At 31.6% G+C, this 12,801-nt stretch overlaps 4 protein-coding genes and 1 pseudogene across 5 annotated transcripts in view; 1 reads left to right on the top strand and 4 right to left on the bottom strand.

The window, feature by feature from the left end:
* The window catches only part of LOC145940582 (uncharacterized), a 65,752-nt gene that overhangs the window by 20,035 nt on the left and 32,916 nt on the right, over nt 1–12,801 (top strand). The window lies entirely within an intron of this gene.
* Nucleotides 92–2,995, bottom strand: LOC145940589 (odorant receptor 10-like; annotated as a pseudogene). The gene is made up of 6 exons (XR_014426046.1): nt 2,467–2,995; nt 1,652–2,091; nt 998–1,097; nt 792–902; nt 561–716; nt 92–293 (listed from the first exon to the last, which is right to left on the bottom strand). The product of XR_014426046.1 is annotated as an odorant receptor 10-like (transcript).
* LOC145940575 (odorant receptor 70a-like) lies at nt 3,844–5,563 on the bottom strand. Its single transcript, XM_083045901.1, has 4 exons — nt 4,755–5,563; nt 4,428–4,527; nt 4,204–4,314; nt 3,844–4,058 (listed from the first exon to the last, which is right to left on the bottom strand). The coding sequence occupies exons 1-4, from the start codon at nt 5,549–5,551 to the stop codon at nt 3,870–3,872; spliced, it is 1,197 nt and encodes a 398-aa protein (XP_082902027.1). The 5' UTR covers nt 5,552–5,563; the 3' UTR covers nt 3,844–3,869.
* LOC145940569 (odorant receptor 13a-like) lies at nt 7,969–9,977 on the bottom strand. The gene is made up of 5 exons (XM_083045896.1): nt 9,142–9,977; nt 8,959–9,058; nt 8,730–8,840; nt 8,221–8,376; nt 7,969–8,022 (listed from the first exon to the last, which is right to left on the bottom strand). The coding sequence occupies exons 1-5, from the start codon at nt 9,963–9,965 to the stop codon at nt 7,969–7,971; spliced, it is 1,245 nt and encodes a 414-aa protein (XP_082902022.1). The 5' UTR covers nt 9,966–9,977.
* Nucleotides 10,648–12,571, bottom strand: LOC145940578 (odorant receptor 4-like). Its single transcript, XM_083045903.1, has 5 exons — nt 11,763–12,571; nt 11,584–11,683; nt 11,319–11,429; nt 11,018–11,173; nt 10,648–10,701 (listed from the first exon to the last, which is right to left on the bottom strand). The coding sequence occupies exons 1-5, from the start codon at nt 12,569–12,571 to the stop codon at nt 10,648–10,650; spliced, it is 1,230 nt and encodes a 409-aa protein (XP_082902029.1).

Genomic DNA, 12,801 nt, shown 5'->3' with positions numbered 1-12,801 from the left:
CATAGTTGTATACAACACAACAATTAATAAAAGAGAGACACTAAGTTAAATAAAACCAAATTAATAAAAATAAAAAAGAAAGAAAACAATTTTTAGATATCTTTTAACGTAATATTTTATGTATTAAAAAATTCTACGCTCTAAATAACTAAGCTATAAAATTTTAAATAATTGCTTTATATATATCACATAATTTCTATATATTTCTTTCTTATATATGTCACATAATTCGATTATATTTACATCACTAACGTTCGCAGGAAGCTCAGGTATGCCACGCTAGTTTTCAACACCTAGAATAATTATATTATAAAATAATATGATACTTTTTTCAGTCATAATTTAATTTTTTGCAATTTTATCTAAATATCAAAATTGCTAAATATAAAAATAAATTATTAGATGATTATGCAAAAGGTATAAAATAATGTTTAGAATATCAATTTGTTTTCCATATAATTATCTTATTTTGAACTTGAAGAGCAATTTTAGATTCGAAATTAAGATTATATAATGTCTCGTAAATATATTATCTATATCTCATACACACACATACATACATTTCCAAAAGTTGATAATGATAAATCTACCATTCTACCAGCACTGATTTTTATGGGATGACTCGCCATAGCGATTATTAATATAAGATTGCGAGCTGCTTTTGGCGATAATTGATACCAATTAATCATATAGCATATATATCCAATTTGACCGCTCTAAAACATTAACCGTAAATAATTAAACACATATATTTGAAATTAAGCATTGCATTGCAAAAAACAAAGATGTACTTTTTCCATTAGAAGATCGCCGATATAGCATAATATATATACATTGAAGCAGAATGAAACAAAGAGCAGAAAATAAGTCGCTAAACTAAGTTTATTATTTTGTTGCCAATCCTATTAAAATGTAAATAAGAAATATAATTTTATATGGATTTTTTATATTAGTTATCTTTTTTATATATTGTATATATGTATATACATTAGCGCACCACTATACAGTAGTATTCGAGCAAACATATCGTGCATACAGAACTAGAAAATTCTACTAAACATACTTCTTGTAAAACTTCTTCCACAACACTCGCAAACCTGAAATAATTTACTCTAGTTTATACGAAAAAAATAAACGTATTGCTTCAATCATTTCTTACTGTTTAAACTGCTAAACAGTATAAGTACGTAGTATATACATACAACTATACGATATATGTATAATATCTCATGCTTATAGCCTATGTTGTCTGACACAAAACAGAACATGTTAACGTATTGTAGATTTCTTGAGACCACCTGTTGCACATTTGCCACTGTATTACATTCATTATACTATGAAATGATAAAAATTAAGCAAATTATATGAACAAAATATTTTGCAATAATGTTAACTTTTTCATTTCGTTATTAGAACCATTTTTTCGCTAAATTGATTATGTTTATGACGAATATGTTACAGAGTGCTATATATGAGAATTTATTACTTTTAAACATTTAAAAAAATATATATTGTATTTTTATATGTATATGTATATATATAATTTTTTATTATTTATAATTTAAGCTGCAAATTATTGAATTTTTTATCTCAAATTTTTTTATTAGTGAATTATTACGAATATTAATAAATTGTTATTTCAAAATCTTACTTTACTATTCGAACGTGATCCTTCACGATGGCAGCGATTCGTTGATGAATTTTTCGATCTTGCTTGAACCTTTCACCATCTAGGAGATCTTCCAATCGCGATACGATCATTTCGATCTGGCCGCATGCGTGAGTGGTGAATAAGGCGGCAAGTCCGCATGCACCAGCTGTCACCGAGTATATCGTATATCCGCACATGCAGTGAGCTACATATACAATTTCGTATATTGGGCTAATTTGCGACTGGCGAAATTCACTATAAACCGGATACACTAGCGGTCTGACGGTTTGATTATTGATTTTGTGCTCAGAAAAGAACGGAATCAGAATCATGTAATAAATAATGCCGGCGGTGTACATGAATGATGCTCCGATAATTGTTAGATTGCGACCAAGGGCAGCGTATTTTAGCATCACTTCGCGATCAGAGCTGAATGTCACCTGTCACAATATTGCCAATAATATTTACTTATCATCAAATAAGGAATTACTATTTACTAATATAGCAATTGTCTTTCTCTCTGTAAATCGAACATCCAAATTTATTGCAAAAAGAATTTAATTAATTACATATTCTGCTTCTATTACTTTATATTATATTTATATAACAATTATATTACATTACAATAAAATTGCATGAAATGGACACACTTTTTAATTGACAAGAAATATTATATATGTATTCGAAAGATATATAATTATTTAATTATACGTATGTTCTAATTAAAATTAATTCACACATGAACTCAAGCCCTGTTCTTAATACGTCGTTATGAATTCTGCGCATTGATACTTTATGTTAACATCAACACCAACCTGCCACCAGTCACTCTTCACGTATTCGATACACTGCAGTATTTTAGGGCGACGTATGCAGAGGATGCAGTATTTTGTCATTGCAGTAAGACAGAAGGCCAGCAGGCCGCATAGCTTCAGTCTCATAATGACGTCCTTTTCGTCGTAGATAATATGCAAGGCACACGGTACTAACGCGAAGCTAAACGCGAGATTGCAGATCGCGATCACAATCTTGGACGCATGTCGTCCGATACCACAAATCGAGACTGGCCAGATGCCGATCGAGCCTAAAATCCAGTTATTCAGCTTGAAAATATTTTGAATGTCTCGCTGATAGCAGGAGTCGTGTTCGTCTCGTGCACTTGGCATGTTCACGATGACAAGGTTTGTCGAAAACTACACGAGCCGGACGCGCAGCATCGATTGCAAGGTCACCGGACATGCGCTTGCGCTTCGGCTTGTGCTTACTTTGTAATACCTTCTTGCAGTTGCAACAGTCTGTCTGAATTAATTGTACGCGATTAACATTGTGATCTCGAATATTACAGCATTTATTGTGTCACAGAGGTAACAAACTGAAAAATTCATTTCTATTACATATTGGTTATTTTTGTTAAGAATGCAATTTGATATTTAAGTATAAGATAAAAAATTTGCTGCAATATAAAATAAAATGGCATTAAAAAATTGCGTTATATGACACATAATTGTTGTAAATACTTTCGATAAAACATGATAAGTAAAAAGGGTATTATATATGTATTCTCATCATCAATTTTGTCGAGAGTATTGTTGCAATTATTATTTATGCAAAAAGGACAGCATTCTCTGCGTATTTTTTCTTGACTTTTATTTTAAATTGAATATTAAATTGAATGATAGAATATAATTAAAAGTAAAATAATGTTTTTCATAAAAGAAAAATGCCACTTCTCTTATGTTTTAATAATAAATAAATTATTAGAACTTTAAAAATTTCTTAATGTTTAAAAATTGAATTTTATTATGTTTTGCTAGAAAATATAATGAGAATATGAATGTACATTGCCTGTCTTTTATTTTCAAAAAGTACATAGGTAAAAGTGAAACGTCTACATCATTTCTAGTGTCTTCTTAATTTTAAGATTTATATTAATTTTTCATACATGTTATTTATGCATTAAATAATTTTTATTTAACATGCGTACATATTTTTAAAACAGTCTTTATTTATTGTAAATTGCTTTATTTTTAAAAATGATTTAAATTGCATGTTACTTCTTCATTTATTAAACGGCAGTTTGAAGTAAATTTAAATATACAACTGAGGTTTTTAGAACCTATAAAAACGCAATACCAAAAATATTATTGTATCGACTGTAAATTTTATTTGCTTAAAATTAATTATTTATTTCTTAGAATGCATTAATTATATTTTTGTTTTAAATATATGATATGATATGGATTGTACTTACATTACCAAAATTAGTAAAGGAAAGACTTATTAATTTTCCAGCGGTAATTTGTGTCGGATGACGAGACATAGTGATCATCAACATAAGATCAAGAGCGGCTTTTCCCGGTAAATTATACCATTCAATCTTATATGATGTAGGCCCAACTTTGCTACACTATATATATCTAATTTTATTTATTTATGAAAATTACACATGGATTGTGTATATGTTATTTAAATAGAGTATAATATACAGAATCAAGCAGAATTAAATACTACTAATTAATTCAATTTGATATAAAAAATGCAAATATTAGTACCTGCTCCATTAGTAGTTCACCGATGTAGCAGAATATAAAGATGTTAAAGACGAATGAAACAAATAGGAAAAAGTATGTGAAAATTGCTATATTGTCGCTATTGTTCCATTCCTGTGAATATGATGCAGTATCGAGTCATACATTATATCGGAAAATATTAAGGACGCAGTACTAAATTTCGACATTAATTTTAAAACGTAACTTTTTGAAATGTATAAAATTACCGTTATCAGAGAATATTCTACCAAACACATTATCAACGTCGTTCCCACCATCTCGATAAGACATATCTCGCGAAAAGTATCCTCGATGCTGGCTGAAAATCTACAAGATTTTAACTTTTTTTAAATTTAATTTTTAGTAAATTGTTTAATATGGAGAGAAATCCTTTAATCTTTTATCGATTAAAAATATTTTTGACAAATTTTTGAGTGTATAATTTTTTTTTTAATAAACTAGATTTTGTATTTTCTCGTACAGATGTCATTGTCGAAATATGCAGGTAATTCTCTTCTGAAAATGCAACAGGTAGTAAGTCAGAGAGTACTTACCTTAATGCTCGCACGTGATGTTGCACAATGATTGCCATGCATTGTTCAAACTTTACACGACTGCATTCCACTTTGACAAGATTTTTCACGCGTGCTAACACTATGTCGATCTGCCCGCATGCATGGGCCACGAACATGGCCGCTAAGCAGCAGACCGACGTAGTGATATTAAACATGACAACGCCGGTGAAGCATTGCAAGCAAAATGCGAACACGTAAACTGGCATTAATTGCAAGTCGAATAGAATATCAAAGCCGAGATAGGCCATCGGTCGGACGGTAATATTCTGCTCGATATCAGGTCTTTGTGATAAGAACGGCATTATCGTGTTGTAGGAGAGACCACCGCAATACATAAACACTATACAAAATTTGGATAATAGGTGGCCCTTTTCCGCGTCTCTTAGCATAATTTCCCGATGGTACCCATCTTGAACCATGCGCCAATCCTTAGTGAGAATTTTAACGCATCGCCGAAAGCTCTTATGACGTATTATCAGGAAAAAGTATTTTAGCATAGAAAAGAACACGTAACCCAGTGGCCCTAGCATCTTTATTTTCTCCCCCATAACACTTCGGTCCGTAAAAGTGTATATGCTCGTTAGTATCAGGAATAAACTGAGCACAGTCCAGCAAAATGCGAACGAGAACATCGCTAAGATCTTTTCGATCTTCGTGGTATTCGGATAGACTAGTGGCCAGATACCAAGAACTCGCAATAGCCATTGGTTCCATATCAGTGTGTCGATCACGTCTTTCTCGTGGTTCGCATTGGGCCACATCGGGATCTTACTCATGCTGTCGTAACGAAGGCGCGCGAATGACTGAGCGCATCCTATCGATTATAGTGACAGTAGAAAATTTGCGCATGACCGCCGCAAATACAATGCAATACTTTCAACTATACGTTATAAGAAAGAGAGAAGGATTGTATATGTTTGAACAATCGATTTTGTCGGAGAGATGTATAGCTTTAGTTTCATATCTTCCCTTGTAACCATAGTTGCTCCGCATCAACACAAATAATTGTATTATTTCGATTTGTCAAATATTTCTTGACTGACATATGCGGGATAAAGTATATGATTTTAAATGTGAAAGAGAAATTTTAACAGTGTGTCTTAGTTTTTTTTGTTTAAATTAGGTAAGCACTCTCTCTCTCTTTTTATATGAGATACAATTAAGAACATGACATAAGAACTGAATGAATTCTGTATACGTATATGAAAGATATGTAAAATTAAAGTAGGAGGTTCTAATATAAAATATTCATAAATAAAATTGAAATGCTAATTGAAAGCTGAGTGTTGTAAACGTTTCGCGAATTTTCTTTCTTCTTGTTCTTATTTTAATATGGTGTATGTTGTTTTTAAAAAGAGGAAAAAACATATGTATAAATTATTAATTATGTTTTTAGTGCAATAGTTAAGAAATGAACTTACGTGGCCAAATATCTTTATATATAAACGACAAATTTTACCAGCTGTAAGTTTAGGCAAATATTGAGCCATCGTAATGATCAGTACATCAAAAGTTTTTTTTTTTTTTTTTTTTAGCAATGACAGAATAATGACGCTATCTTGATCTATTCCATTTTATTGATTATTTATTTTTACATTTTATTAATAAAAATGCAAAAGATTAACATAGATATATTCATATTTCTTGTAATGTATAAAGCTGTACTGAGGTGTTTTTGAAAATATATTGTAAATTTTTAAATCATATCACATATGTATATTCAAGCGTAGATAATCAATATTATTTTTGCATAAGAATATAATAGCTAAATAAAATGCATTAAAAAATTAAAATTTTAAAAATATATAGCAATAATAAAAATTATAATCTCTTGCATAACAATTTTTTGAATTAGAGTAACGAACACAATGTTAAAAATAAGTCCATAAAAATTTTTTTTATTCTCAAAAACATTATGAAGAGTATCTATTCTAATATAAAATATTCTAGGAATTTGCGTGTGTGTGTGTGTGTGTGTGCTAATATAACAAATTATCGGAATATTAAAGAGAATATTAAAAATAATCAATAAAATTAAATAGGTCAACTGACGTTATTATTCGGTCATTCTTAGGAAGATAAACATAGTTACCATAAAATGTGACGAAAAGTTGTTCAGTGATAGACAAACTTTATGACCTAAAAGAAAACTATTATATTATCGAGACCTTATAATGATATATTCTCATTACGATTATTCTATTACAAGGTTAGCCTTGTTACGATGATATATCCTTTTTATCATTAAGCAATAATATTCAAGTAATAAGCATATGATCAAAATAGATACAATTAATTCCATTAAGTATATTTCGCGTAGCATTTTCTCCACATTGGCCGAAAATCTAGAAGTGCGTTATATATTTATTCAAAAATCTGAAAACGCGTTATATGATCTATCTAGACAATTTTTACAATTTTCTATTTATTATGTAATACTAGTACACGATGTTTAACTATCACGTTTAGACATTTCTCCATTTTAGACGTCAATTCTAGAAATCGAGATCTTTGCTGTCGCTCGAAAATTCAACGAAGAAACACGTGTACGATAATTTCTTGATGCGACGCAAGAACGAGGGTAATGATTTCAAAATCGCGTGTTTCATATTTATTATATGTGATCAATTGAATATTAGCAAGCGATTGATTTTCCCACGATCATTGATCGTTTAAGGGTTTGTTCTATAACATGCGAGTGCAAACAGATCGAAATTCATAACCAGTTCTGACATAATTGCACGCATATATTGCGTAATTTTAGTTTCAAGCGCTTAAAATTGTGCAAGTTTGTTATTTCTAAAATATTATGTACACAATTATTATTATACATACGTTTGAATTATGCATTTTATATTTCAAAATAGAAGTGCAGTATTTGTATTTATTAATCTTTTACACATATATATGATGTAGTAATTATATTTTTAAATATATTATATATTTTTTGCTATGCACATTTTATTATAATGATAAAGTTTATTTATTAATATTAATATTTTAGATATTTTCAAATAATATGATCAAATAATAAAGATCGATATGATATATATACATATATCTATTAGTTTATTTGATATATATATCTGTCTTCTATATATGTATATATTTATAATATCTGTTAAGAGCAAAAAATATATTTATAGCAAATTCTTTTACTATTAGGAACTATAATAAAAAATATAAAAATTTTTTATGTAGTAACTGTCCGAAGCATATTTAAATATACCACGGACGTTTTAAGTACCTGAAAGAGTAATAAAAGTTTTAATATTATAAAAATAATAAGATGACATCGAATATAAAAGCATACTTTAAAATTATATCTTGTTTTTAAAAGAGAAAAGAATATATGTATATAAGAATATATAAGAATAAGTTAATAATTATGTTTTTTTTTTTACACATAATAATTTCAATATTATAATTTCGGCAAAGAACTTACGGCACCAAATGTATAAATAGATAAATCGAAAATCTTGCCAGCTGTAAGTTTAGGTGGATAATGAGACATTGTGATGATCAATACGAGACTAAGAGCTTTATTTCCGGGTAAATCATACCAATTGATGTTATAGACGGCTGAACCAATTTTGCTGTACTGATGAAAATGTAAAAGATTAATATAGATATATTACCTCTAATGTCCAACATTATATTAAAATATAATTATAAACGTTATTATTGATTTTTTTAAATTGTGCCATATATGTTTGTATTTACATATGATGACCAATGACACTATTTTTGCACAAGAATTTAAGTAAGATAAATTAAAATAAAATAAATAATTAAAATACATTATTTTTTACAAATGTTTTAAAAGTATATAGCAATAATGAAATTTATAATTCTTTATATAACAATTTCTTAAACTAGAGCGACGCATTCATTGTAAAAATTAGAAGTAAATCCGTGAGGAATTATCTTATTTTTAAAGATATAAAGATTTACCTGTTCCACAAGGAGTTCTCCGATATAACAAAATATTAGAGTATTAAACGTAAAAGAAATTAATAGAATAAAATAGGTTAAAATAGCTGCAGCGTCACTATTTTCCCATTCCTAAGAAAGTAAAAAATCGTTTAACTATAAGAAAATATAATTATCAGAAAATTCGACAAAACTAATGAAATAATAATAATTGTGATAATGATCTCTATTATCATGATATTATCTTTACCGTTAAGCAGTAGTATTCGAGTAAGCATATAGTCAAAGTGGAAGCCACTAATTCCATTAAACATATTTCACGTAGCACTTCCTCCACATTGGCGGAAAATCTAGAAGTGTATTACGTATCTATCCATGAAATTAAAAACGTGGTCCATTAGCGATTTAGATAATCTGTGTATTTTTTACTCACTTCAGTATTTTCACATGATGTTTCGCTATAGCGGCTAGACGTTTCTCCACAGTGGTATCCTTGCTCTTTTTTCCATCGACCAGGTTGCCCAATAGCATCATTAATATCTGTATTTGTCCGCACGCGTGTGTCACAAAAATCGCTGCCAAACTGCACGCCGCCGTCGTGATGTTATACGTGATTAGCGCAAACAGACAATGAATGCAAAATACAATCTCGTAAACTGGACTGACTTGAGGATCGAAAAAAATGTTGTAACCAGGATAGGTGAGCGGTCTGTACGTAAAGTTCTCGCTGACTTGCCTAGAAGATAACGGCATGATCGTATGATAGGACAATCCTCCGGTATAAAGGAAGAGTGCGCATAATATGGTGAGTTTGCGGCCCACCAGCGCGTTCTTCAGCATCATTTCGCGATGAGCTTGATATTGAACGGTTTGCCAGTCGTTTTCGACTACACGAATGCATCTTCCGAACGCGGCACTGCGCGCACCGAGATAACAATACTTGATCGTGGAAGTCAGACAGAAACCGACCGGACCGAAGAGCTTGACTTTGACGTTGATGTCATTCGTGTAGAACAAAGTGTACAGTCCGGAAGGTATTAGGACGAAGCACAGAGCAGATAAGCACGTGACGATCAGTGCTATGGAGATGAGCTTTTCATTCCGCGATGCATGACCGTTGATGAAGTGCCAGATACCGATCGGTTTCAGGACCCATCGACACAGCTGCATAGTGTAATTTATGTCGTGCTCGTAATTTACATTGTGCCCGACCATGGGTTCGACCATGGATTCTGGAAGTTGAGATCGATCGCGCATGCTGTCGCTCGCAAGGTGTAACGAAGACTGAAACTCGCATACGGCGACGTCCTGATGTTCGCGACGCGACGCAAGCGCGGGGAATAATGATTCCACGTGCGTTTCATGTCTGTCATGTGTGATGAACCATACATACGTAGACGATTGACTTTTCTACAGTCATTGCTCGTCCGAGGGTGCGTAATGTATGAGTGCACAAAGAGATGTAAAGTTCATGACTAGTTAGAACATAGTTGCACGCATTTAATCCATAAGTCTTTCAAATGCGAAACTTATCGTTATAAGTCAAGCGTTTTCTGAAATCTATACAATCTACATACGATATAATATTATCCTGCATTTATCCTTTAAAATACAATTGCAATGTGTGTATATTTTCTAATTTTATATATATATATATATATATATATATATAATCTCTATTTTTTGAATATAATATATATTTTTTGCTACATACATTTAATTATAGATATAATGATAATATTATAATTTTATATACTATTATTAATATTTTAAATATTTTATAGTTGATTAAATAATAGATTAATGGGACGTATCATGTGTGATATTAATGTATTATAATTTTCTATATTTTCTATATTTGTTGGGAGAAAAAAATATTTATAGCAAATTTTTTCTATAAATTTTTGTTACTAGGAACTGATAAAAAATGTAAAAAATTTTATTGTGTAACTGTCCGAAGTAAATTTAAATACACCACGGATGTTTTAAGTACCTGAAAACAGTATAAGTTTTAGAAACATATGAAAATATTAATGTGATAATAATAACTAAAAATATAAAATATGTTTTTAATATCCCGGACATATAATCTTTTTACAAAAAATATGGGGAACTTTCCAACAAGAACACAGTGTGTGACACAGAGTATCATTCTATCTTCTTTTAATACCAGTGAACAACAAAGATAGAATGATACTCTGTGTCACACTATGTCCTTATGAGGGGGGCGGGGGGGAGCTCCCAAGATTAAAAATAAATTATAATAATTATTGAAGTATTAATAAAATAATTATTTATATGAAACTTACAGTGCTAAAAGTATTCAGGGATAAATCGCAGAACTTGCCAGCCGTAAGCTTGGGCGGATAATGAGACATTGTGATGATCAATACGAGATCGAGAGCCTTATGGCCAGGTAAATCGTACCAATTAACTTCATACGCGGCTGAAGCAATTTTGCTATACTAATGAAAATGTAAATTAATACTTTGCACTAATATTTTATACTACACATTGTAGTTTGTAATTTGTATACTCACAAATTAGACATGTTTAAAGAAGAAAGAAATAATACTTATTCTTAAGAATATTATTATAGATAAGTGATACCTCTTCTACGATGAGCTCGCCGATATAACAAAATATTAAAATATTGAACGATAAAGATATCAGTAGAATAAAATACGTTAAGATTGCTACGGCGTCGCTATTTTCCCATTCCTTAGAAGACAAATATATATTTATTATTTATCAATATAAAAAAGAAAAATATTTTTAATCCATCAGCATTATGATTTTGAAAATAAGAAATTATTTGAATGAAGAGAAAAAATGTGTCACTAACATATGGCATTGATTACTATATTTTTCTTACCATCATGCAATAGTACTCGAGTAAACATATAATCAAAGTTGCGGCTACCAGTTCCATCAAGCATATTTCACGTAAAACTTCCTCCACGTCGGCCGTAAATCTAGAAACGCGCCATGAATCTACCCGAAAATCTAAAAGCACGCGTCATGGAAATTATTCTGGAACTTTTTCCATCTCACCTCAGCACTCGCACATGATGTCTCGTTATTAGAGTCAAACGCTTGTCCACGGTGGTATTCTTGTTTCTTTTACCCTCGACCAAGTCGTCCAACAGCGTCATTAATATCTGCACTTGTCCGCACGCATGTGTCACGAAAATCGCTGCCAAACTACAAGTCGCTGTCGTGACGCTATACTGGATCAGAGCAGATAGACAATGGAGGAAAAACACGATCTCGTAAGCGGGACTTGTCTGAGGATCGAAGTAAATATCGTAACCGGGATAAACCAACGGTCTATTCGTGTAGTTGTTGTTTGTCTGCATTTTGGCCAACAGCGGCATAATCGTATGATAAGACATTCCACCGGTGTAAAGAAAGATCACGCACAACGTGGTGAGTCTGCGGCCCACCAATGCGTTTCTCAGCATCATTTTACGATGATCCTGATATTGAATCACTTGCCAGTCGTGTTCGACATGCTCAATGCATCTTCCAATCGCCGTACCGCGCATTCCGAGAAAACAGTACTTTATTGCGGAAGTTAGACAGAAGCCGACCGGACCGAAAAGCTTGAGTTTAACATTGATATCTTTCTCGCGAAGTAGAGTATACGGACCGGAAGGAACGAGCACGAAGCACAAGACGGAAAAGCATGCGAAGATCAAAATTATCGAAAGCAGTTTCTCGTATTGCGACGGACGGCCATAAATCAGATGCCAGATGCCGATCGGTTTCAGAATCCAACGGCATAGCTGCATAGTGTAATGTATATCATTCTCGTAATGTACATTAGATATCTTATCCGGAAGTCGAGATCGATCACGCATGCTGTCTGTAGGGTGCAAATGTCGACTGAAACACGCAGACGGCGGCGTCACGACGTATCCGCGAGGCGACGCAAGCGCGGGGAATAATGATTCCGCGATCGCGTGCACGTACAATTTATGTCTATCATGTGTAACGTAAAGTGAGGAGATACATGCGTATGCGAGGGGTTATCCCCTTTCCTGATCATCGCATGTCCGAGGGTTCGATGATGACTGAAAGTGCGTAGGGA

This window comes from Prenolepis imparis, unplaced genomic scaffold, assembly GCF_030444845.1.
Source record: "Prenolepis imparis isolate NDT839.2.m4 unplaced genomic scaffold, iyPreImpa1.0 SCAF_9, whole genome shotgun sequence".
Taxonomy (NCBI): domain Eukaryota; kingdom Metazoa; phylum Arthropoda; class Insecta; order Hymenoptera; family Formicidae; genus Prenolepis; species Prenolepis imparis.
Note: the sequence above shows the minus strand (reverse complement) of the source record. Positions and strands in the feature narration are given on the sequence as shown.

Excerpts from the sequence above, each read along its gene's own strand:
- LOC145940575 (XM_083045901.1), bottom strand. The coding sequence starts at position 5,551 with ATGAGTAAGATCCCGATGTGGCCCAATGCGAACCACGAGAAAGACGTG. Across the intron at positions 4,528-4,754 it reads CATCACGTGCGAGCATTAAG|ATTTTCAGCCAGCATCGAGG; the intron begins GTAAGTACTCTC and ends AAAATCTTGTAG. Across the intron at positions 4,059-4,203 it reads GTGAACTACTAATGGAGCAG|TGTAGCAAAGTTGGGCCTAC; the intron begins GTACTAATATTT and ends AGATATATATAG.
- LOC145940569 (XM_083045896.1), bottom strand. The coding sequence starts at position 9,965 with ATGCGCGATCGATCTCAACTTCCAGAATCCATGGTCGAACCCATGGTC. Across the intron at positions 9,059-9,141 it reads CATCATGTGAAAATACTGAA|ATTTTCCGCCAATGTGGAGG; the intron begins GTGAGTAAAAAA and ends ATACACTTCTAG. Across the intron at positions 8,377-8,729 it reads GAGAACTCCTTGTGGAACAG|TACAGCAAAATTGGTTCAGC; the intron begins GTAAATCTTTAT and ends CATTTTCATCAG.
- LOC145940578 (XM_083045903.1), bottom strand. The coding sequence starts at position 12,571 with ATGCGTGATCGATCTCGACTTCCGGATAAGATATCTAATGTACATTAC. Across the intron at positions 11,174-11,318 it reads GCGAGCTCATCGTAGAAGAG|TATAGCAAAATTGCTTCAGC; the intron begins GTATCACTTATC and ends CATTTTCATTAG. Across the intron at positions 10,702-11,017 it reads CCCTGAATACTTTTAGCACT|GTACTTAAAACATCCGTGGT; the intron begins GTAAGTTTCATA and ends TACTGTTTTCAG.